The 25,452-nt window shown below is 41.9% G+C and overlaps 2 protein-coding genes across 5 annotated transcripts; one reads left to right on the top strand and one right to left on the bottom strand.

The window, feature by feature from the left end:
- Positions 1 to 1,114: 1,114 nt before the first annotated feature.
- On the bottom strand, positions 1,115 to 18,430 carry LOC133530284 (zinc finger protein 91-like). Of its 4 annotated transcripts, XM_061868169.1 has the most exons (15): positions 18,216 to 18,430; positions 17,192 to 17,323; positions 16,039 to 16,539; positions 14,745 to 14,872; positions 13,371 to 13,445; positions 11,619 to 11,754; positions 11,209 to 11,333; positions 9,602 to 9,665; positions 8,801 to 8,823; positions 7,438 to 7,528; positions 6,181 to 6,303; positions 3,593 to 3,703; positions 3,181 to 3,215; positions 2,344 to 2,424; positions 1,115 to 1,880 (listed from the first exon to the last, which is right to left on the bottom strand). In XM_061868169.1, exons 1-15 carry the CDS (start codon positions 18,321 to 18,323, stop codon positions 1,616 to 1,618), a joined length of 1,998 nt encoding a protein of 665 aa, XP_061724153.1. In that variant the 5' UTR covers positions 18,324 to 18,430; the 3' UTR covers positions 1,115 to 1,615. The 4 variants fall into 4 exon arrangements, with proteins under 4 accessions (XP_061724153.1, XP_061724156.1, XP_061724155.1 ...); XM_061868172.1 differs by lacking the exon at positions 18,216 to 18,430 and having other exon boundaries at positions 16,039 to 16,433; XM_061868171.1 differs by lacking the exons at positions 1,115 to 1,880; positions 2,344 to 2,424 and adding an exon at positions 2,447 to 2,875 and having other exon boundaries at positions 18,216 to 18,429.
- A 2,456-nt stretch (positions 18,431 to 20,886) lies between these two features.
- On the top strand, positions 20,887 to 25,208 carry LOC133530220 (ADP-ribosylation factor-like protein 6). Its single transcript, XM_061868088.1, has 5 exons — positions 20,887 to 21,041; positions 21,840 to 22,040; positions 22,612 to 22,740; positions 23,375 to 23,607; positions 24,268 to 25,208. Exons 2-5 carry the CDS (start codon positions 21,848 to 21,850, stop codon positions 24,301 to 24,303), a joined length of 591 nt encoding a protein of 196 aa, XP_061724072.1. The 5' UTR covers positions 20,887 to 21,041; positions 21,840 to 21,847; the 3' UTR covers positions 24,304 to 25,208.
- The last annotated feature ends 244 nt before the right edge of the window (positions 25,209 to 25,452 follow it).

Below are 25,452 nucleotides of genomic sequence, written 5' to 3'. Positions count from 1 at the left end.
GAATACCATGCTTCTCTTTGCGGCCTAGTAAATTAGGCCGCTTTTGCGAATATTTGAAGTGCACTTTAAGAAACAAAAAGATCAAAAAAAGCAAAACAGTCTGACACAGATATTAATAATCAGCCACTGGGCAGAAAGCGGCGTACACCTCTCGACACCCCTGAGCCGCTCACATCGGTGAGCTTCTTCACGACGGCAGTTTCAGGGGCCCATCAAGTCACCGCCTGCCTCGATAACTAGTGAAAACATTGTTATGGCAGGTGTCCGGGCGTCTTTGCAATAACCCAGTCTCATTGTCCACCCAAATTTCAATCCATAGACCGTTTTACTGTTCACTTTTTCTACAATAGTCCCAATCCCTGCTGCGACCGGTTCATGGGTATCTATTGTTGCACCTGTGAACGGGTTCCAGCAGGCGTTCTACATGACATTAAATCTCTCCAAAGGGCCTCTACGTGTTGGATCTATATCCCCACGCAAGTCTATCAAAAGACCGGGATTTATAGGCCCGTGAAATCCAAGGAGATACAAATAATCTCTGTTGAAAAAATCATTACTCTACCTTCAAAAACCATGTAGGAAACAGTCGAGTACGTTTGTATGGAGAAATGACCACTCCTGTTGCCTCTTAAATATAAACGGTAATCCGAGCACGATGTGTTTTAGTTTAGAGTGTAATGAAATAATAACCGAATGTTTTGTAAAAACCTTATATTAAATGTCACGTCAAAAAAATAATGTCAGTACTTAAAAATAATAATAAATTAAGTGTTTACCATGATAACAAGCATATTTTACATGTTTACGTATTCACTTGCCCGGGAAACTACTGCATAATAATGATATTATGTTCAATAATGCGTAAGTTTCGTTAATACCAATACAATTTAACCTTTTGAACGCTTTCTCTCTCGCATCAAAATGTGGCATACACTCCAACATCTCAACTAGTGAGAAACGAATTTAAACCTTATCTGTGAACAGTAAAATTGCTTTGACAGCATCTGCTATGATCCTTTCAGTGGTCGTTGGCGTGGTAGGCACTACAGCACACGACCACTTTAGTGGCTCTTGGCGTTCAAAGGGTTAACTTAAAGGAAATAACAAATTGTGCCTCCTTAATAACATAAAGCGATATAATGATTTACAACACCTTAATTAATAAATATTCTTCACTTTTGGCTTCGAGCAACATAGGGAAGGGAGACGGCATTCATACTATTTCCCCTCTGCCAAAGCATTGGCACAACTGTGCCTATGGCGGTGCATGTTGTGACTCGTCCGTACACAAAAAGAGATCGAGGTGTGCAAGATTTGTCTTTGACGTGTCATTTTCTATGTATTTGTGTCGTCATTACAGATTGGAATTTGTATGTAGTGAGTGAGAAGTGCGACTGTGTGCACGTTTCCCCCCGCAAAAAATGGCAGAAAGATTTGTACGGTAAGATATCGCTTGGGCTTCTCACGACGGGTCGGAAGCCGGCGTTGTCGAAGACTTTTGGTCTCTAAAAGATGTAATTTTAAGGTGCGTCACACTTTTGTTCACTTCACTGCGTATAAATGTTTCCCATCACAAGTGCACAGCGCCGCTAAAGAAGTTTTCACTTCAAAAAATCTAGTCAAGTGTGAGGTAGTGCACGTGGTCGTGCGGGGGCTCCGCCGGCGCCGGCACGGGCCGCGCGGCGGGCTGCGGCGGCGCGCCGGCCGCCGGCCCCGGCCCCGGCCCCCCCGGCCCCGGCCCCGGCCCCCCCGGCCCCGGCCCCGGCCCCCCCGGCCCCGGCCCCGGCCCCGGCCCCGGCCCCGGCGACGGCAGGCTCGACGAGTTGGACTCCAGGTCTACGGTCTCAGGGGCCTCTTCTTGTTTCTTCTTTCGTCTGTTCCTGTATTGATACTTATTGTATGAGGCCAAAGAAAACAAGAGAATTTTGAAGTATTTCTACAGCCAATTTTTTATTTATTGCATAATACATGAAGGCACGGACTCGTCTGAAAATATCGATACGAAAAACGTGCCACAAATATTTATACACTGCTTGAGATGGAAGGTGCGGTAGTGCAGCTTCATGCTGTTGCTCTGCGTGAAGCGCTTGTCGCAGCTGCACTAGTTTACAGCTAACTAGGTCTTACCTCTTTGGGTAGGGCTGCTTAAGGTGGAAGGTGCGGTAGTGCAGCTTCATGCTGTTGCTCTGCGTGAAGCTTGTCGCAGCTGCACTGGTCTACAGCTCGTTCACGTACCTCTTTGGGTAGGGCTGCTTAAGGTGGAAGGTGCGGTAGTGCAGCTTCATGCTGTTGCTCTGCGTGAAGCTTGTCGCAGCTGCACTGGTCTACAGCTCGTTCACGTACCTCTTTGGGTAGGGCTGCTTGAGGTGGAAGGTGCGGTAGTGCAGCTTCATGCTGTTGCTCTGCGTGAAGCGCTTGTCGCAGCTGCACTAGTTTACAGCTAACTAGTTGTCTTACCTCTTTGGGTAGGGCTGCTTAAGGTGGAAGGTGCGGTAGTGCAACTTCATGCTGTTGCTCTGCGTGAAGCTTGTCGCAGCTGCACTGGTCTACAGCTCGTTCACGTACCTCTTTGGGTAGGGCTGCTTGAGGTGGAAGGTGCGGTAGTGCAGCTTCATGCTGTTGCTCTGCGTGAAGCGCTTGGCGCAGCTACACTGGTCTATAGCTCACTAGTTGACATACCTCTTTGGGTAGGGCTGCTTGAGGTGGAAGGTGCGGTAGTGCAGCTTCATGCTGTTGCTCTGCGTGAAGCGCTTTGTCGCAGCTGCACTGGTCTATAGCTCACTAGTTGACATACCTCTTTGGGTAGGGCTGCTTGAGGTGGAAGGTGCGGTAGTGCAGCTTCATGCTGTTGCTCTGCGTGAAGCGCTTGTCGCAGCTGCACTGGTCTAATGCTCACTAGTTGACATACCTCTTTGGGTAGGGCTGCTTGAGGTGGAAGGTGCGGTAGTGCAGCTTCACTGGTCTATAGCTCACTAGTTGACATACCTCTTTGGGTAGGGCTGCTTGAGGTGGAAAGTGCGGTAGTGCAGCTTCATGCTGTTTCTCTGCGTGAAGCGCTTGTCGCAGCTGCACTGGTCTACAGCTCACTAGTTGACATACCTTTTTGGGTAGGGCTGCTTGAGGTGGAAGGTGCGGTAGTGCAGCTTCATGCTGTTGCTCTGCGTAAAGCGCTTGTCGCACAGGCTGCACTGGAACGGCTTTTCACCCGTGTGTGTCTGTAATAGTGAGATCAAATAATTCAAATAAATAAAAAATGTGTGTGTCGTGGAACACTCGGTTGGAACGAAGTTAAGAAAGGAACGTACTGCTTTTCACATCCACATATGAGGAAATAAACTACCAGTAAGTAGTAAAGTAAGTAGTTTACTTTTTGTTGTTAAGAAATGGTCGTGACGGAAAATTCTTACACTTTTTTTCACCTAGTTCCCATCCGCCAAGTCCGTACCGTGCGATAAGGAACTTCGTTCCAAAAATTAATTGAATATCAAATATCAAACATTTTTTTTTTAAATTTGATATTTGTTATGTGATCACCTGCAATAACGGGAAGCAAAGCGAAGGGCACAATGATATTGGACTTTTGTTAGATTACCACTAGATGGCGCTTGAGGCCGACGCTGGAGTGGAACTGGCGGCCGCAGCTGTCGCACGGGAACACGGTGCTCCGCGTGTGCATATTTTGGTGCACCGCCACGCTGCCCGGCTGACAACAAATCGCATATTTTTTTTGCTGTGAGAGGACGAAAATATTAAACTATAAACAGTCTATGCTATCTAGACTCTAAATACGAATCGATGAGCACCTCATTCATCAAAATAGGCCTGAGCCTAAACTATTGAGGGTTTTGAAATTTTGGTTCTACGGTCGAATATAAGTCATACAAAATTTTCAAAATCTTGACTAAATAATAAATAAATATTATTATAGGACATTATTACACAAATTGACTAAGTCCCACAGTAAGCTCAATAAGGCTTGTGTTGAAGGTACTTAGACAACGATATATATAATATATAAATATTTATAAATACTTAAATACATAGAAAACACCCATGACTCAGGAACAAATATCCATGCTCATCACACGAATAAATGCCCTTACCAGGATTTGAACCCGGGACCATCAGCTTCGTGGGCAGGGTCACTACCCACTAGGCCAAACCGGTCGTCAAATTAAAACAAACACAAGCCTTCTTGAGCTTACTGTGGGGCTTAGCCAATTTGTGTAATAATGTCTTATCATATTTATATATTATTTTATATATTTATTTAAACAGAATTCGCTGGGATATCAATAAAACCAATCCGCAGTTTTCAGTAATGGGTGAAAAGTTCATCATGTGGTCGTAGTTGACCGTGCAGGCGCGAAGCTGGCGAAGGAAGCCCGTGTCAGCCTGGGTAAAGTTTGATTTGGTACAGTCACGTCTGAAAATATCGATACGGACAAAGTGCCAAAAATATGTATACACTACCTTAATATATGGGCAATAAGGTCGTGTATACATATTTTTGGCACTTTGTCGGTATCGATATTTTCAGACGTGACTGTACGTCCGGCTGTTCTCCTCCGGATCCCTTTGTTCGACATAACTATTGAAAATCATAATTGTTAAATTATCATTAGTCATAATTCTGAAACCGTTAACTTCTCAGGATTTTCGTAAGGTTATCCTATAGATAGGTTAGGTTAGGTTTGTTTTATGGAAATCCTGAAAAGTTACGCGTTTCTGAGAAAAACCAAGTTATGACTAACGAAAATGCGGACAAACAATACATTATAACTTAACCCTTAAATGCATAGTGATATGTAATTATGCAGCCTACACAACAAATATAATTTTATGCATAATTAGATAAAGTTGATTTAGTCCTTTATAATTATTTTGATCCTAAATTAATACACTTTCAGATGTTTTATTCAAATTTGCGCAGTATTTTTAGTTTAAAAAAATTACATTAGTTTTAAGACGAAATGGCGGAAAATTTGGAAAATCTGGAAACGTTGGTGATTTTTAGTATGTGATTTAGGCAGATAATTCGGGGTCAGCAATTATTTTATATTTATAATCTTTATCATAATAGTGGACCTTTCTGGTAGTAGTAAGATTTTTCATTTATCTCTTACTGAAAATTATATATTTACAAAAATATGATTTAGTCTATGTAAATTCTAACATTGATTTAGCAGTGAAAATCGATGTTTTAGTTTTTTTATTATTTTTCCCAGAATCAGTAAACAATGATGTAACACATATTAATATCAGGCAAAAAGAAAAAAAATCATGCATTTAAGGGTGAAAACTTTATGGGAAACAATAGAGACCCGTTCTCTTCTACAGGTCACATTTCTCAATCGATTCTCGTGAAATTTTGTAAGCGCCGGTTCGTAGTTTTTTTTTTTGTAAATTCAGTTGTTCGAAAATATTCAAAACGGCGGAGTCTTGGGGCCCATGGGGGTGATAGAGGTTCACGAGGTGATCTTACCGAGTCACTATGTTAACGGCACCAATCATGGAACATTTAAGAGAAAATTTTGAGTGTTTTTGATATTTCACCGACACCTGTAAAATTTCTACCGCTTAACGCTTTAAAAGTTGAATGTCCAATTAGTCCTTTATGTTTTCTATGTATTCAATGAAAGCTACTGCAATTGGTTTCAATATAATTAACAAATTAAAACTGTGTTTTTTTTTGCTCCAGTCATGGAATGTATGGCGCCATTCATTTTAAATGTAACAAATATCAATGAAAAATTAAACTTAGCAGCTCTTTGGCTCTTGTTTATGGTAAAATGTTGCCAGCGATTAAAAACTGATAGTAAATACTTGTTTTACTGGATTTGTCTATACCATTTACTGGAAGAAATTGCGACACGGAAATGGAGATGGATAGGACATACTATTCGAAGAGGGGAAACGAATAATGCTACCATAGCTTTAGCGTGGAAACCACCGGACGGAAGCCGTGGCTCCGGGCGTCCTGTACACTCTTCGCAACGGTCTGTCCTAAGAGAGTTACGAGCGGTCGGGTTGAGCTGGAGCGAGGCCAGAAGACGAGCTGAAGATAGGAAGGCGTGGCGCGAGCTTGTGAAGGCCCTTTGCACCTCTGGGGTGCTTTAGGACAACAACAACATTCCATTACTGGTGCCTGTTCCATTATAGGGGTGTTTATATAGTTACCGCGAGAGAGGCGCCACAGATCTCACAGATGTGCCGCTCGGCGTCGGGGTAGAAGGAGGTGCGCGGGTGATGACGTAGGTGGTGTTGCATACACGCTGTTTGTGTCTCGAAGTGTTTACCACACTAAAAATCAAAAAATATTCGTGATTGTAACGTCATAGAGAAGAAGTAATTATTTATTGTTTATTTATTAACTAACTTACACTAACAGATATACCAAGCATGTAAGTTACTATACATTGAACTTAGTTTAACAAGACAACACTATACGAAACAGATAAACTTTATAAATATAACAAATTATTGTATTACTACTATATACTATATAAATGACTAATAACACTAATATTAGGACGGTGTAGTCGAGGGTATGGAGATCGACTCCAAATACCGAGTTGCTGTGGCTAGGAGTCTCGGTTCCTTCTGTCAAAATATGTCTGTGTGTATATGTAATAGAGTGCTAACTCTAATCACGACACATCACGTCTTATAACTCGTATTTTATCACAAGAGATTTATTTCTCGAGTTCTCGAGGCATTGTGTATTTTATTCCCGTCTCGACGAAGGACAAATTTCTCGAGATTTCTCGCCTCGAGAATTTTCAACACTGGTCACGGCCAATTTTTATTTGCGAAAATATGCTTCGAAGAGATTATTTTGATATGAGAAAATTGTTAAGTAATCGAGGAGTAAATAAGTAAGCCAGACAGTCAGACATTTCCTACTTTCCTGCTCTAGGTTGAACTCACTCACTTTCATGAAACCAAACCAACCAACTAAAATATCACCAATAATGATGACCTTCAACTTCAACATTTATTCAGCAAATAGGCCACAAGGGCACTTTTACACGTCAACATGGAATTTACATACAAACAAAAACAAGCACATCAACAATTAAGTATAAGATACAATTACAAAAAATAACTAAAATAATAATAAAAAAACTAGAATTATTTAGAGGTGTAAATATCTCTAAATGTCAGAACTAAATGACTTTTATCAAATTATCCTTAGAGATGTATAGAGTCTCTAAGAGTCAAAATTCCGTATAATTAAAACATTCATTAGGATAAAAGAAATATACGAGAACCGAATGAGGTGTCTCACTGTAATTATATATAACCAAGTAAACGCCATCAATAGTGATGATATGGTTTGTATGGATTTGTCATCATATAAAACCTTGTCTACTAGTAGGACGGTTGATTGTGATGAAAAAACACAAGTAAAAATATGGTGAAAGTGGTATTTACCTGATGACATGTGGTAGGTTTCCGACGTTTTCTTTTCATCTTTTTCCGACGTTTCGTGTCTGAAGCGGTAATCTGCTCTTCTTCCGGTTCTCTGCAACATTCAACGCAGAAATGAAATATGACGACACGAACGTAAAACTTTCTATTATAATATCAGACATTTAGGATGAAGCGCTGATGGCCTAGCGGCAAGAGCGTGCGACTTGCAATCCGGAGGTCGCGGGTTCAAACCCCGGCTCGTACCAATGAGTTTTTCGGAACTTATGTACGAAATATCATTTGATATTTACCAGTCGCTTTTCGGTGAAGGAAAACATCGTGAGGAAACCGGACTAATCCCAACAAGGCCTAGTTTATCCTCTGGGTTGGAAGGTCTGATGGCAGTCGCTTTCGTAAAAACTAGTGCCTACGCCAAATCTTGGGATTAGTTGTCAAGCGGACCCCAGGCTCCCATGAGCCGTGGCAAATGCCGGGACAACGCGAGGAAGAAGGAGATAAGACATTTAGGATGGTGCTGCTATATTATTTCATTGCCGACTTATCTTAGCCGGAATATACATTTTACAAAGTACGCCAAATACAAGCGATTATGACCAGTGATCGGAACTATGGGAGTAAAACTTTAACAAAACTTATCAAGCGGACGTAAAAAGAGTGCTTATAGCCTTAAAATATTCGAATATCTATGAATGTAAATATTTTTATGGCTGTAAGTACTATACTATGCCTATCCCTATGGACATGAATATTTTTAGGGGTGTATGCACTATTTTATGTCCGCTTAACAAGTTTTGTTAAAGTTTTACTCCCATAGTTCCGATCACTGATTATGATTATGACATTTGTTATCCTAGACAAGTAATGAATAGGAAACTATCGTATGAACATTTCTTGTCGATAGCACGCTCGAGTCCGGTTTTCGGTACAGTCACGTCTGAAAATAACGATACGAAAAATGTGACAAAAATATGTATACACTACCTTAATATATGGGCAATAGTCGTGTATATATATTTTTGGCACTTTTTTCGTATCGATATTTTCAGACGTGGCCGTACAGTAATTACTTAATTAGTCATGCAGAAATGAATACTTGCAAACGCCATATAGTTAATTTGAAATGATATGAATATATCTAAAAAGATTAGGTACAGTCAACTAATTAGAATCCTAGGCCACTATAGAACCTTGTCGCTTTAACTACTAGATACTTGACACGCATCACTCAATAAGCACTGTCGTAGAAGTCATTATGGCATGGTTCTATAGTGGCCTAGGAATCAAATTGGTTGACTGTACATTGCATATGTTGTATGTAAATGTTTCAGTTTGAAGAAATATATATTTAAATATAATTCATTACCTCTTCCTCAATTCTTTTGTTATCTGCAACAAGACAATGTTAAGATATTATCTTGATCAAATAATAAGCCTCTCATCTTAAACGTACGTATGGTTAATTTTTCCACTGATACTCGTAAAAAACGTAGTTCTCTTTCAAAATCGGTTAAACAAAACTTAACCTATTTCATCTGTAGCATAAAAAAGGATCGATTGACCCTTCATTTACAGTCGGTTCAGAAATATTGACGCTACAGTGAAACACATCTACATACGGTCAAGGAATTCAACTTCAGTACCATTTCGTACCTTGTCACAGTTATAATAGTATGAGGTCCCTAGCGACTTTCATATTGATTGTCACTGTGAGAAGGTACGAAATGGTACGGTAATCAAATTCTTTGACTGTCCAGTCACAGACTTTATGGTCATATACAGACCACATGGTAACCGTAGCCGTGAGCCTACCCACCACGACGCGTCGCCACTGAAGACCCCCCGCCACCTGGCTGACGACGGTCCAGAGATCTGGGGAGACCAAGATGGACGCAGCAACAGCGCAGGATAGAGAAAAATGGAAAAGACAGACAAGGAGAGCTGACCCCAGATGATGGGAAAAAAGTTCAGGAGAAGAAGAAGAGTACAGTCACGGACTTTAAATTGTTGGGACATTTAGGGTTCAAGCTAGTTTGGTTTGCAATACTAACGGTATGAAATGTCCAATGTAAAGTAAACCCTAAATGGCTCAACGATTAAAGTCCGTCTGTATATAGACTATTAAAATCTTAACTTTCCCGTGGAAGGAAAATGTAACGATACTTACTTTAGCCCGAAGTCGTTTGCCGAGGACTTTTCTAGGTATTGCAATCTCGTCTTGCAATTCATGCCTGCAACAGAATAAAATAAAATTAGGTTTGGCTCCCGGTCGCTTAGCAGAAATAGTACATTATTGCAGAGGCCGAGAAAGAGCAAGTCGTCAACAGTACTCACTCGACGCCCTCCGAGTGCAGCACGGAGTGGAACTTGTGCTCCTCGAAGGCCTTCGGAGTCTCGAAGCGGATGTCGCAGCGCTCGCAGTACTCCATTTCCGAGTCTACTGTCCGAGAACTGTTCCATACTTACTCGACGCCCTCCGAGTGCAGCACAGAGTGGAACTTGTGCTCCTCGAATGCCTTCGGGGTCTCGAAGCGGATGTGACAGTTCGCAGTGCTCCACCTCTGAGTCTACTGTCCGAGAACTGGTCCATACTCACTCGACGCCCTCCGAGTGCAGCACAGAGTGGAACTTGTGCTCCTCGAATGCCTTCGGGGTCTCAAAGCGGATGTCGCAGCTTGCAGTACTTCACCTCCGAGTCTACTATCTGAGAACTGTTCCATACTCACTAGACGCCCTCCGAGTGCAGCTCAGAGTGGAACTTGTGCTACTCGAAGGCCTTCGGGGTCTCGAAGCGGTTGTCGCAGCGCTCGCAGTACTCCAACTCCGAGTCTACTGTCCGAGAAATGTTGCACACTCACTCGACGCCCTCCGAGTGCAGTACAAAGTGGAACTTGTGTTCCTCGAAGGCCTTCGGGGTCTCGAAGCGGATGTCGCAGCGCTCGCAGTACTCCATTTCCGAGTCTACTGTCCGAGAACTGTTCCATACTCACTCGACGCCCTCCGAGTGCAGCACAGAGTGGAACTTGTGCTCCTCGAAGGCCTTCGGGGTCTCGAAGCGGATGTCGCAGCGCTGGCAGTACTCCACCTCCGAGTCTACTGTCCGAGAACTGTTCCATACTCACTCGACGCCCTCCGAGTGCAGCACAGAGTGGAACTTGTGCTCCTCGAATGCCTTCGGGGTCTCGAAGCGGATGTCACAGTTCGCAGTGCTCCACCTCTGAGTCTACTGTCCGAGAACTGTTCCATACTCACTCGACGCCCTCCGAGTGCAGCACAGAGTGGAACTTGTGCTCCTCGAATGCCTTCGGGGTCTCAAAGCGGATGTCGCAGCTTGCAGTACTTCACCTCCGAGTCTACTATCTGAGAACTGTTCCATACTCACTCAACGCCCTCCGAGTGCAGCGCGGAGTGGAACTTGTGTTCCTCGAAGGCCTTCGGGGTCTCGAAGCGGATGTCACAGCTCGCAGTACTCCACCTCCGAGTCCACTGTCCGAGAACTGTCCAATACTCACTCGACGCCCTCAGAGTGCAGCACGGAGTGGAACTTGTGCTCGTCGAATGCCTTCGGGGTCTCGAAGCGTATGTCGCAGCTTGCGGTACTTCACCTCCGAGTCTACTATCTGAGAACTGTTCCATACTCACTCGACGCCCTCCGAGTGCAGCGCGGAGTGGAACTTGTGCTCCTCGAAGGCCTTCGGGATCGCGAAGCGGATATCGCAGCGCTCGCAGTACTCCATTTCCGAGTCTACTGTCCGAGAACTGTTCCATACTCACTCGACGCCCTCCGAGTGCAGCACGGAGTGGAACTTGTGCTCCTCGAAGGCCTTCGGGGTCTCGAAGCGGATGTCGCAGCGCTCGCAGTACGTTTCCACCTCCGAGTCGTCACCGCTATCCTCGAACTGTAAAGAAAGGACGCTCAGCACGATGAATTTCGTACTGACATACCTGTTCCATCTCTATGGCAGGCGCATAATTATATTGCTACCCTGCTCGCAGTCCTATTTACTGCAATATAATTATGCGCGAGCGATATAGAAATAATAATGACATCAACAATAATATAGGGCCGGGACCTTCTCTTAATGGTGCCTCCCGTTTGTGGTTTTAAACACAAAACTAAATGGATTTTTCGGACAACCTTAGTTTAAGAAGTAAAAACTATAAAAGTAATGCCCTTTACTCACAACACCGTCGTGTTTGTGTTTGAGCTGCGCGTGCTGGCGCAGGCCGGCCGCGCTCACGAAGGACGCGCCGCACGCCGCGCACACGTGCGCGCTGCGGTGCGCCGTGCGCAGGTGCGTGTAGTACGTCGACGCGTGTCTGCAACCACGGTTACTGACAATCTGTCTAAATCGATCGAGCCGTCTTGAATATAAATAAAATATCTGGGCGACCGAGCTCGGAAAACATGGACAAAAAATAAAAATGCGCGTTTTCCTAGAAAAAAGACCTAGCTGCATCGATTTTTCGCCCCTGAAAACCCGTTTTTTCCGATTTCATCGAAATCGTTAGAGCCGTTTCCGAGATTCTCGAAAGATATAAATATATACCTACATCGTGTTTTTTTTTTGATTTTCGTTAATCTCGAGGGTACATCCCTGAGCTTAAATTAAGTAACTTTCTCAAAGACACCGGTATTCTAATTAACTCCATTTAGGAGATAATCAATCATTTATTTTTATCTTATAAGGCCCTTACGAGCGTGTTCACTTGCCTTAAGGCCTGTTTACATATTGATTAGTGTTTAGTACGAGTGTGTACATTTGCTACTAAACGTAAATACTATCTCGGATGATCGATGTTCGAAATGACATTGATATGTCACAGTTTTCAATTGTTTGGTTGAGTTAAATGTAATGCTCGTGTTACAACAACGCTATATGCAACATTAAATTACTTTTTATAAAAATAAAAATAATTAAAAAAATAATTAAAAAAAGTTTTTTTTTATACTTACTACGTCGGTGGCAAACAAGCATACGGCCCGCCTGATGGTAAGCAGTATACGTAGCCCATGTACGCCTGCAACTCCAGTGGAGTTACATGCGCGTTGCCGACCCTAACCCCCTCCCGCCCCTCGTTGAGCTCTGGCAACCTTACTCACCGGCAGGAACACAACACTATGAGTAGGGTCTAGTGTTATTTGGCTGCGATTTTCTGTAAAGTGGAGGTACTTCCCCAGTTGGGCTCTGTTCTAGATCTGGAATGACATCCGCTGTGCTGTGCCCTACCACACAGAGCGAGATGACATTCACATTGCCCATACCTCTCTTGTGGACGTAGTTTAAGGACGTACCCGGGTCCACAGTTACTTAAACGTACTTGCCGATACCCCGAAGTTAACGGAATTCAATAAAAACACGGTGTATACAGAAATTGCTCGTTTAAAGGTATAAGATAAATATTACACAGATAGACATAACCCCAAACTAAGCAAATCTTGTACTATGGGTGCTATGAGATGATATATATACATACTGATATGTATATAACACCCATGAATCAAGAACAAATATCTGTGTTCATCACACAAATAAATGTCCTTACCGGGATTCGAACCCAGGATCATCGGCTTCATAGGCAGGGTCACTACCGACTAGGCCAGACCGGTCGTCAGACGGTCCCCGTGATTTGAATATTTGTGTTATTAAATGATTTAATACGTAATTAACTATCAAAAAAAGACAAAAGCCACTTAAACGTTAGTATACAGCGGTCCCAAGATAGTGCAGCTTGAAGAGTACTTGTGAAGAGGGCTCGGTCCCTCAGCTATGAGGATACGACAAAAAAAGAAAAATTAAGTATCAGAATATTCTCCGTTTTGATGTTCTGTTAACTGTTTCTATTATGCAATGCAACAAAGAAAATGGAGAAGGCATAATGCTCACATTGAATGATCTACGGTTACATAATTTAATACTATATTTTTTAGGTACCTGAATTCTTCTTCACAATGAATACATTTTCTTGTTATTCCACTGTGATATTCTTCGTGCAGTAGAGCTGAATTTCTGTGGAAAAATATAATAGTTTTTGGCAAAAATTTCATTTTTGGTACAAGCTTTTATCGCTGACTGTACTCTTTTCCACAGGCAACTAATATTCATCGAGACAATTCTAAAAACCTCAAACACAATTAGGTTGCGTTGTTTTATCACAAAGTTCCTATGGCTACCTCCTATCTCCATCATCAGATCAGCTTGATGGTACCATAATATTGCATTGTCACCCGACTTACATGTTACAATCTGAAAGTGCAATTTTGTAAGTTTCGGCACAGCCGAAAGTTTCGGCACATTTTTGGCCGAAACTAAGCCTTCGGCCAAAACATGATTTTTATGCCGAAATCTGCCGAAAGGTAATCTTCGGAAACTAATAGGAATGCCATACTTGAAGTAGAACTTGGTATGAAAACTTAGCATGGTCGGACTTCTATGGCGCAGGTGCGACTCCCGCTTGAAGATCGTCTGCCGTGGAGGAAACATGCAGCCGCGATATATGTAAATATGTATCAGTGGTATAGTCAGAGCCAACTCACTCGAGGTTGCAGACGAAGGGGCAGCGCCGGCAGCGGTACTCATTGAAGTGCTGGCGCAGGTGCGACTCCCACTTGAAGATCGTCTGCCGTGGAGGAAACATGCAGCCGCGATATATGTAAATATGTATCAGTGGTATAGTCAGAGCGAACTCACTCAAGGTTGCAGACGAAGGGGCAGCGGCGGCAGCGGTACTTGGTGAAGTGCTGGTGCAGACGCGATTCCCACTAGAAGATCGTCTGCCGTGGAGGAAACATGCAGCCGTGATAAGTGAAAATATGTATCGGTGGTATAGTCAGAGCCAACTCACTCAAGGTTGCAGACGAAGGAGCAGCGGCGGCAGCGGTACTTGGTGAAGTGCTGGTGCAGATGCGATTCCCACTAGAAGATCGTCTGCCGTGGAGGAAACATGCAGCCGTGATAAGTGAAAATATGTATCGGTGGTATAGTCAGAGCCAACTCACTCAAGGTTGCAGACGAAGGAGCAGCGGCGGCAGCGGTACTTGGTGAAGTGCTGGTGCAGGTGCGACTCCCACTAGAAGATCGTCTGCCGTGGAGGAAACATGCAGCCGCGATAAGTGAAAATATGTATCGGTGGTATAGTCAGAGCCAACTCACTCAAGGTTGCAGACGAAGGGGCAGCGGCGGCAGCGGTACTCATTGAAGTGCTGGCGCAGGTGCGACTCCCACTTGAATATCGTCTACCGTGGAGGAAACATGCAGCCGCGACATATGTATTAATATGTATCAGTGGTATAGTCTGAGCCAACTCACTCAAGGTTGCAGACGAAGGAGCAGCGGCGGCAGCGGTACTCGGTGAAGTGCTGGCGAAGGTGCGCGCGCAGGTGGGACTCCCATTTGAAGCGCATGCGGCACAGCCGGCATGAGAACGGCCCCAGCGACTGCAATGTGTTATATTACACATAATGTCATCTCATCACCGTCAGTATTTCTCACATTTTGACGACCGGTCTGGCCTAGTGGGTAGTGACTTTGCCCATAAAGCCAATGGTCCCCGCTTCGAATTCGGTAAGGGCATTTATTTGGGTGATGAACACAGATATTTGTTCCTGAGTCATGGATGTTTTCTATGGATATGAGTATGTATTTATTTGTAGGCGTATATATATCGTCGCTTAGTACCCATAGTACAAGCTTTGCTTAATTTGGGGCTAGGTTGATTTGTGTAATTTTGTCACAAAATATTTATTTATTAGGCGGGTCCACACAGAGCGAGCATAGGGCGGAGAGCATAGAACCGGGCGGCGCGCACAGGAGAGGAAAACGCACGCGCGTATTCCTCGTATGAGCGCGCCGCCTCGGCCGAGGCACGTCTACTCAGGCCGTTTTGCGCGCGAGGAGATTGCCTCTGTGTGAACCCTCCTAATCAAGTACTTCTTGAAACTTTTAATGTGTCCAAAATGGATGAGTTTGTGTTTTTTCATTGAGGAGTTCCTTTGGCTACCTTCCTTCCAACTTCATTATAAAAGCTGCTATCTCTTTTCAACAAGTTTGAGGAAGAGATTTACAGCGTGGGCCAATTAAACCTGACAAATTTTAAAGGTGTGTTCTTGACCACATTTAGAGACTAAAATGTCATACAAAATTTCCTGAAATCTATTTTGTTTTAGAGTTAATGGCAATTCTTGTGTAAATTTGTTTCTGTTATAACTTAGTGAAAAACGCCTTTTTAGCTGTGACGCTGCCACTACGTGACTTGGTTCAGACATGGCTACTGACAGACATTAAATGTTTAAAGCAAACTCGCAATTTTTAACTTTGACGACCGGTCTGGCCTAGTGGGTAGTGACCTTGCCTACGAAGCTGATGGTCCCGGGTTCAAATCCTGGTAAGGGCATTTATTCGTGTGATGAGCATGGATATTTGTTCCTGAGTCATGGGTGTTTTCTATGTATTTAAGTATTTATACATTATATACATATATCGTTGTCTAAGTACCCTCAACACAAGCCTTATTGAGCTTACTGTGGGACTTAGTCAATTTGTGTAATAATGTCCTATAATATTTATTTATTTATATTCAATACTATTATCTTGGAAGTCTTACCTCACTGTGTCTCAACTGCAGATGTCGACTCAACATTTCCTTTTTTGAAAACCCCTTGAAGCAATCCTGACATTTGTGATTAGCTTTCAAATACTTTGGATCCTCGGCCCTCTCCCTGAACTCTTTAACTGCCTCTTCTTCTGTCATACTACACTTCTTCCAATTACTAGCATCCAGATACCTCGTGCGTCTACTGCTTTTAGTCTTCCAAGTGTCAAGTTCAAAGTCTTTGCTCTTTCTTCGCTCATCTATTTTCTTATTCTCTAACTTGATTACTTCTTTCTTAATATCTATGAATACTGATGTCGGACTATTTGGACTTAAATCAGTCTTATGGCTGGCACAGATTGTGGTATTTTCTATATCTCTTTGGTTTTCTGGCGCATCTTCAGGTTCTATGACAGTGAATGATTGAACTTGGTCGGTTACAGTCATTATTTCTAAAGATGATTGTAAGTGTCGGGCATTTCGGTCAATTTTATAAATGGTTTCATAGGTTATCTGTAAAGTCCATGTATATACAAAATAGTTATTAAAATAACATTGTAAGAAGTATATTAACCTGTAACCACCCAGACAAAAATTTGCCAAGAAAAATCTGATTTGGATTAATCAAAATAGAATGTCATTCCAACAACAAATAACAGTGTCTAGTTTTAAAGAATGGGATACTAAAATGGCTATAAAAGTAAATACTGATAAAAATTAGTCCAATATAACAGTATTTGAGAATATGTCCCTGCAAGCCTAAAGGCGGGACAAGAATTTTTGTACTAATTATGTAACATGTTTGTGCCGCACACTGGTTCCCCAAAGTAGCTAAAATGGACACATGTTTTGATTTATTGAATTACTGATAACAAGTCTTCAAAAGCCAGTAAATTTACTTGATTTTTTAATACACAACAAAATACAAAGTGGCATGCAATGGCATGAAGCATAAGCCAACTTTTAGTATTTCTGTTTGGCCCTATAGTTGACAGATAGAAAGTGCCTTTTGTTATTACATCCCCTATTTTTACATATGCCTTTGTGCAATAAAGTTTAAATAAATAAGCATATATAGATTTAACTCTATTTGATTTCAATTTAATTCGCTATTCCAATTTTCCCAACAGAAAACATTTAGGTCTTTATTTTGTTTGATACTTACCGGGCCTCTCCATAATATTTCTCTGAGAGCTTTTTGTCCGCAATAACACTTCTCCTTGAATTTGTGGAACTTGTGCAGCATTGTTGCACATTCGTAGCAGAAATAATGAGGCAGCACATCATTGTCATTTACCTGTTGAATGATTGGACTATAGGGAGCGTGCATGAACTGTAGGAGGCACCACAGGAGCCGTCCGATTTTTGGCGCGAGGCGTAAATGTGATGTTTACTATTCCAATGTAGCCCACAAGATGGCAGAACCTACTATGCACAAGAAAACACGTGACGTGTGAATGTACATGTTTATTGTTCCGATTCAGGCCACAAGATGGCAGGTCCTCCAACGTGCACGGTCCCTATAGTCATTTGTTTTACAAAGGATGAAAGTTGTTAAATGCTAGTGCTAATATTAATAGCCGCACCATTGAAAGAGTCCAAAATTGAACCAGAATCATGATCGTTGAGATGGTTGCAGGGCACAAACGTTAAACAACATTTGCCTTCAAGTGAAACACAATTTTTCACAACACCAATGTGACGAAAATACTAACTGTTGAACATCAAACAAAATCAAACCAAATCCAAATGAATTTTATTAAATATTTATCATTCAAAATCATCATTTAAAAGAAAATTCTACCAGACAACACAAGGAAACAACTCAAAATTTTCATCAATTTACTTAACCACTCTTGTGGATAAAATGCAACTTTTTCATCAGTTTTTAAGCAATTAAGAAAGCCTTGACAAGCTGGCGTGGTATAAAATTTCCGAATCCCTATATTTTAAGCTCCTAAATACACATGTTCTTTATTGTTGTATCTGTTTTCTGATATTTCTGTCAATAAAATTTACAGGATAGTGATTTTTAAGAAGAAAATTTAATTTATTTTTTTCATAACCTAAATCACCACATAAAACAATCCATATAGAACACATTAAAATTCGATAGCAAATGAATTAGTACTATTAACTGTAGGAGAATATTATACAAGTACAACATAAATTTGTTGAATTATACTTACTTTTAATGCCATAACTTCTTCATAATAAGATTTGAGTTGAAATTGATCAATCTTGAACACTTTACACTCAGTTCGTAAACATATCCTACATATTTTGAGATCTGCCATATTTCAACAGGTTAATTATGCATATTATTTACTAAGAAAAGTTTTGAATTTAAACAGCAATTAATATTATCAATAAAAACATGTAAATGTATGCAGTAAACAGATAAAAGAGTTTGACAGTTGACAGATAAAGCATTGTTGCCAGCTGAGCGGAACAGAATTATCGACTTATCGTATTTCAGTGTCAAAATTATCGTACCGTTGAAAAAATTATAGTACGCCTATCAAAAAGGCAGTACCCCAAAAATTTCTTGCAACATAAGTTTAAATTTCTAATATATATTCAAAGAAAAACCCATTTTGGACTAAATTTCGCCAAAATCAGTTTTATATTTGTCTATTTTTGTAATAGATCTATGATGACTACCAAGGAGCCAAATCCCCAAAAGGTGTTATTTTTTACTTATTTTGGAGAAAAGTGTCATATTATGCTTCAAATACTATACTTTTTAGGTGGTATCGTCTAAGGGCTCAAATTATCAAACTTTTGCGTACCGTACGATAATCTCCTCGGAACATCAATCAATCAATCATTGATCAATTTGGTTCCAGTCATATTTTTCATACTTTTGTATGTTTTCTTAACTTACTTGCATGTAGCACACAACTAAACCGGTAATTTATAATTGCGTAATTTACATTTCCATGTAATAGTTTTCTTAGTAATGTAGGAAACTTTAGGCCTATTTTTAGTTCATTTACTTTAGACATATTTGTAAAAGGCTGTTTGTTTTCTAAAAAAAAAAAAAAAAAAAACATACTTCGTAGTGGAGCCCTTATAATCGTACATGTACGATAATTATCGTACCTGGCAACACTAAACCGGTTTAGAGGATTTTTTTAAAAGAATTGTACTATTCATTGTCTGATCAAATCAGGTGGTGTGAAGGAAAAAAATGAAATTGGCTCGCCGATCCCACAAGATTCGATTGTAAGATAAAGGCTAGTCCAGACGGGAAGAATTTTCACCAATCTGATTAAATGATCTCATCAAATCAAATGGTGAGGACTAGGGAATACTCCCGGTACTGAGTATGTATGGCGGAACCAGGAATCCCCGGTTCCGGTACTGTATTTGCATAGAAAACCGGTACCAGGAGCATTCGCTGGTGCGGACACAAACGCAAATTGGCTCGCCGATTTCGACCGCCGATTATGACCGATGGTATTAGGCACCGATAAAAATGAGTTGCAGACACAAGAGCCAAGATTATCAATATGGAAGGTAGAGGCAAGGAACAGAAACTTCTCAGGCAGAATTGTTGCAAATGTGACCAGCTGTCAGCTATAAATAATAGTTCCAATTCTCTCCAGAGTAGCGCTTGAGTAGCTAAGAACCTAGGCGTTATTGACGGAGTGAAGTGCGCTGTCTATGATTAGATTTTTTCTCAAGTATTCTAGGTATTGTAGCGCCACCTATTTATGGTTTTTTGTCGGACACTTTTTGGTATATGGAGATTTTTTTCCTTACCTCTACCTTCCATAGAGTAAGATCAAGCTAAGTTGGCAGCAATTTTGATAGCTTAGCCTGTGCAAGTTATGGAAGGCAAAAACTGACCAAAAAATGACATCAAAAAACCTTAAATAGGTGGCGCTACAATATCTAGAATACTTGAATAAAATATTAAATCATAGACAGCGCACGTCACTCCGTCAATACCACCTAGGTTCTTAGCTACTCTAGCGCTACTCTGGAGAGATTTGGAACTATTATTTATAGCTGACAGCTGGACACTTTTGCAACAGTTCTACCATACTTAAGTGATTAAACTCCTTTTAATTCCACACTCCATAGTGCAAGTGTTAAGCAAACGTCATAATATCATAGAAGTTTGACGTTTAAAACAACACCTGCACTGTACAGGCTATCAAAAACGCTGCCAACTTATCTCGGTCAGACCACTTAACTTTATATGCATCTCGATCGTACTGGCATATTAATACAAGCGAGATGTATCGAAAGTAAGTTACGTAGACTCAAAGATACATTGATTAAGATGCGTAAAATCTAAGACAATTTCGTGCTTCGAATTTAACAGGTAGGTAAACGACATGGCGCTGTACGGCTTCGTACATTTTGCGGTAACTCGGATTATCAAAAGTTCACTTTTGACAATTTAGTGGCAGCAAAACTTATGGCGCAGTACAAACAGCAACACTCTTAGCTATCCATCGGTGGACCTTATGCCTTCGTAATAAGGTCCATCGATGGACAGTTAACAGTGTGGGCACAGATACAGCGCCACCTGTTTTGGATGTCAAAATATGAGGCAGATTTTTTCTTTACACTTTACCTCTCCATTACAATCTTTGGTAGATGTGAGCGAATATGCTTATGTCAAAACTAGTGGTAGCCGCACTCTCTATCATTTTGCTTGAAGCCACCGTGACTGCCATAAAACTATAGCCCCCTTATTCATAAACGTGTAATAAGTTACGATGCCGCTAATAATCGTTTGTCCCTTTCCATCATGCCAATATGTCGGAAAGGGACAAACGATTATTAGCGGCATCGTAACTTTAGTACACGTTTATGAATAAGGGGGTATATGTTTGCCACGCGTTGCTTGGCAACCAGTAGTCGATATCTAGAACGCAGTGATTATATGCTCTTTGTCGATATCATTCGATACTTCTTTTGCATTGTGCATCAGTTTTATCGCGAGGACTGTGACCCTCATCAACTGAAATTATCTTCTTAAATCTCAAAAGTATCAGGTGAGTTCTGTGTTTAAACTGACTTCGGAGCACTATTGGAATAGATAAAAGTATTTACAACACACATAGGTATGAAGTAAATAAAAAAAGGCCTTCGCTCAGTACGAGAAAAACGTTTGAAAAACTTTAACCCTATTGTGTTTTTTTGCGTAAATTGGTGCCTTTTCCCCGTTAAAAGTCGATTAAAAATGACGCTTGGCATACGCGTTGTAATTACCGTTCCACGACCGCTGCAGGAGACCATCAAGTGCGCCGACTTCTGGCCGAAGGGTGTCGTGTTTCGGAGGTTCCGGGGCAAACTGCCGAATGCGACATAAGAACAGACGATTCATGGGAGCCACGCTGTTCTATCGCTAAAATAATGTTTGTTTTTAAGTTAATGATTTTTTTTACGTCGGTGGATCAAATGAAGTTTCGTCGATGAAAACAAGACCTGAGGGCCTACCGCGAACCACGTTCGACGTGTTGCATCCCTGTCACACTTACGTACGAAATTACAAGTGCGACAAAGAGGCAACACGTCGAACGTGGTTCGCGGTAGCCCGTCTGAACTTTGGCGAGTTGCAATTGGTCCGTTATTAGTATTGCGTGTTTTAATAGTGGGGCCACTTTTACGCTGATATTTTGTTTGACGTTAGTCTTCTATGTTTTTTTCGTTCGCTGATTTACGCACTAGTGCGGAAAAACAGCACCATATGTAATGTAAATATTATTAGGTAGGTACTTACATTTTCTAGTTATGTCGGGATTGTCATTAATTTAAAAGTAATCAAATAACTGCAACTTCATCAATTCCAGACGCCACAATGGGGCTGATGGAGAAAGTGTCGAGTTGGTTGGGTGGACGGCCGCGCGTGACGGCGCCGGTGCTGGTGTTGGGGCTGGACCGCGCCGGCAAGACCTCGCTGCTGAAGGCGCTGCGCCCTCCGGACCCCACGGGGGCTGCGCCCGCGCCCGCGCCGGCTGCCGGGCTTACGCCGCAGATAGAGCACTTTCAGAGTATGTTCATGATTCCTGTGCATCTTGTCTTATTATTTAGGTGGCCTTTGCAAATGCAAAAGGCAAAGGCTCTTGAAGGGTCAAGAGCAACCTTTTGCCTACTTAAGAACTTTTTCGACCTATTTCCGTCGAATAATGGAGGTCAATGGCAGCGCCTTGAATACCCTTGGTTCCAGATAGCCTGCATGATTCCTATGTAAGTTAAAAAATGTTTGGAAGAAACAGAAATGTTTTTCGGCCTTTTCCTGTCACGCTTCTGGGAACGAGATAGGGGAAAGATTTATCCTCTCCGAATCCCAGGCGTCAAAATCATGCCAGTTCATGGTCTCATTATAACTTTCTCTTGACCTATGATGTTGAATATTAAATGTATTGCCACATTTGCCGTGATATTTATTTACATAAATCGCAATAAGGTCACTCAAAACATTGCTGGTCTTGTCAGGAAGAGATACTTCGACGCAACGTTGGCGCAACTGCGCAGCGACACTTTTTTCCATAGCGCTAACTAGCCAACGCTCAAAAGACACTTGTGTGGGGAGTTTCTAACTAGCCCTGCTGATATTTGCAGGTGGAGGAGTGTCGTTCAGCGCATGGGATGTGTCGGGCGCGGCGCGAGCGCGTGCGCTGTGGGAGCGCCACTACAGGCGCGCGCAGGCACTCATCTTCGTTGTTGACGCCGCCGATCATCTGCGACTTGGTAATACTGCCAGCGTCAAATTGATAATGACGGCCAATGAGGCGAAATATATCGCGACATATCTTTATATCTAGGGTAACAAGATATAACCTAACAGTAGGGTGCACACGCCAGCCTAAGATACTGGTCGCCTTCACCGCGGCCCCGAAACCCCGCCCCGCTCAAACGGTATCACCGGGCTAGGGGTTGTGCGGTTGGGTAATGATCGGTAGCGAAGACATGGCAGTCAATAGCAGCAATTTCGTCCTCCAAATGACGATGATTGACCACTATATATACATATAGCGTTTATTTGGACACTTATACCATCATCTATTTGATGCAGACTTTACAACTTGTTCTAGTCTAGGGATAAGATATAAGGGCCGTATCAAGATCCGTAATATAAAGTTTCCAACAATTAAAGTTTCTATCGGTTTGATTTTCAATATTGGTATAACATGTGCGCCAATTAGAACATTTCATTATTTGTAAAATTTCAATGCCTTTTAGGGTTCCATACCTCAATTGACACCGCCGCTCAAGAGAATACAAAATTCGTCCTGAGAGCGCGCTCCGCGTGTATCTAGATCATACGATGATAATGCTGGCTTTCCTCCACCAACTAACACTAATGTCTCTTATATCGTTCCAGTGGTCGCCCGAGAAGAGCTAGAGCTCGTGCTCGCGCACCCGGACATGAGCGCGCGGCGCGTGCCGCTGCTAGTGCTGGCCAACAAGTCGGACGCGCCAGGCGCGCTGCCGCCGGACCGGCTGGCCGTGGCGCTGTGCCTGGAGCGCGTGCAGGACCGGCCCTGGCACGTGTGCGCCACCAGCGCGCGCGACGCCTCCACGCTGCACGACGGTATCGCGTGGCTGGCCAGACAGGTGAACGAAACGTCTAAATACGACCCTCTTTTTAGCCGAGCGTGGGATAGGGCTTCTTGCAGTATATGTATGTGCCTATGTGTCATGGCCAGAGGTTAGAATTTATCATTTCATAATGTGGCAACCATTTCATGAAATGATCGGTTGGCTACACCATGAAAAAGTCAAATCTAGATATCATGAAGTGATCAATTCTATAATGGCATTGCTGGCCACGACATGAATGAATTCGTACGGGTCTGTATCTATGAATGTATGTGGGTATATTTGTGTAGTGTATTCCGCTGAGTCGATTTTTGTGAATAAGTAGTCAATAGACTCGTTTTAATGACACATAACCTAGCTTTTTAACCGACTTTAAAACTTAAAAGAGCAGTTTCTTAATGGAAAAACCCGTAGTCGCTTTAAAGTTTTTCAAACATCCAACATTTTTAAACCCTTTCATCGCCACGCCTATCATATGCAGCGCGTCATTGTAAACCTGATCCACGGACTCGGAAGTTGATTGGTTAATATTGGGTTGTAGCCGCGCGCCTCTATTGATGTGTTTGGCGGTTTATATTATCGACTCCAAGTATAGTCAATCAATGAAAGAAAAGTACAGTTGGCGATAAATCTTTGAAAGTCTACAAGACTAATATATCTTATGTCATGTTTCAGGTGCGTGAGCTGCACACGCCCGCGCGTGATCATTGAGCGACAGTGATCTTCGCTTCTGGCGGCACATTGATTTGCAGTGGAACCACAAAATAATATATAATTACGACGACAACAGTATTATTGTTTCAGCGATATTGCTGCAGCGTTGGAGCAATAAAGGTTACATTCGGATTTTGACAGCACCAGTGTTAATGCCGCTGTATTGTTGTAGCAAATTTCAACATCCTGGACTTCAACATTTGACATTTTCTGAAGTAATGTAGTCGGTAGAAATGCTGCCGCAGATGGTGTACAGTGCAGCCTCACCTGCGTTCACCCCACACGCTCTCTCAACGCTGCAGTAACGTCGGTACATTAGTAATCCGATGGCCACCTTAACCTTTTGAACGCTTTATGTCATAAACACAAACATCACTCAAACGCCAAGTTTCCAGGCGCAAGCGAGCTAATATAAACCTTACTCGAAAGTGTGAAGGTTACTTTGACAGCGTCCATCATAACACCTTGGCGCTGTGAACATGACTAGTAACGACGCCTTTAGGTGTTCTTGCCGTTCAAAAGGTTAAAGGTTATACCTATAATTGGACAAACATCTACCCTTAATGTTATGTAAGCTACAGATTATTTTTTCTCTGATGTATTGTCTGTTGGTGATCCTAAATAAGATGGTTAACGTAGCTGAGTTATCTATCGGAACATATATTGATATTGGCGATTAAGTTTGTGGTTCTATGCATCTGTGATATTGCAATTTGTACTTACACTTTTCTTTAGCGGTTTATTTCAACGCTTTATTTTGTAAAGTTACAATCGATAATTTTATTGTAGTTAGTCATTTAAAATGTTGTGTAATGTTGAATATTTTATGTGTACACATAATATATCTATTGTCTTAAATATGAAATATATTGCAGTCATATTAAAATATGCAAAAACGAGTATCAAGTTGTTTTGTTTTTAGTGAAAAATTATGGCAATATTACAAGGTTCAAATACGAATCCTAGTATTATTAGGATAGGGAGGGATATATTTACGCAGACGAAGTTGCGTGTAGAGAATATTGCTTAATAAAACCTGGCTAATGAGAGGAATTTAAGGACGCATCAAAAACCTGTAGCTTAAGAAAAATAAAATAGTGGCTCTGTGAGCTATATAGACCTCGCGATAAGATTGATAACCTTAAA

Source organism: Cydia pomonella, chromosome 22 (genome assembly GCF_033807575.1).
Source record: "Cydia pomonella isolate Wapato2018A chromosome 22, ilCydPomo1, whole genome shotgun sequence".
In the NCBI taxonomy this organism is placed as follows: Eukaryota; Metazoa; Arthropoda; class Insecta; order Lepidoptera; family Tortricidae; genus Cydia; species Cydia pomonella.
This window is presented reverse-complemented; position numbering and strand designations above follow the sequence as displayed.

What these genes read in the sequence shown, in the direction of transcription:
- LOC133530220 (XM_061868088.1), top strand. Translation starts at nt 21,848, where the DNA reads ATGGGGCTGATGGAGAAAGTGTCGAGTTGGTTGGGTGGACGGCCGCGC. An exon ending in GCAGATAGAGCACTTTCAGA is followed by an intron (nt 22,041 to 22,611) that starts GTATGTTCATGA and finishes TGATATTTGCAG; the next exon opens with GTGGAGGAGTGTCGTTCAGC. An exon ending in TCGCGTGGCTGGCCAGACAG is followed by an intron (nt 23,608 to 24,267) that starts GTGAACGAAACG and finishes GTCATGTTTCAG; the next exon opens with GTGCGTGAGCTGCACACGCC.
- LOC133530284 (XM_061868169.1), bottom strand. Translation starts at nt 18,323, where the DNA reads ATGGCAGATCTCAAAATATGTAGGATATGTTTACGAACTGAGTGTAAA. An exon ending in AAGAAGTTATGGCATTAAAA is followed by an intron (nt 17,324 to 18,215) that starts GTAAGTATAATT and finishes ATCATTCAACAG; the next exon opens with GTAAATGACAATGATGTGCT. An exon ending in AAATATTATGGAGAGGCCCG is followed by an intron (nt 16,540 to 17,191) that starts GTAAGTATCAAA and finishes TGGACTTTACAG; the next exon opens with ATAACCTATGAAACCATTTA.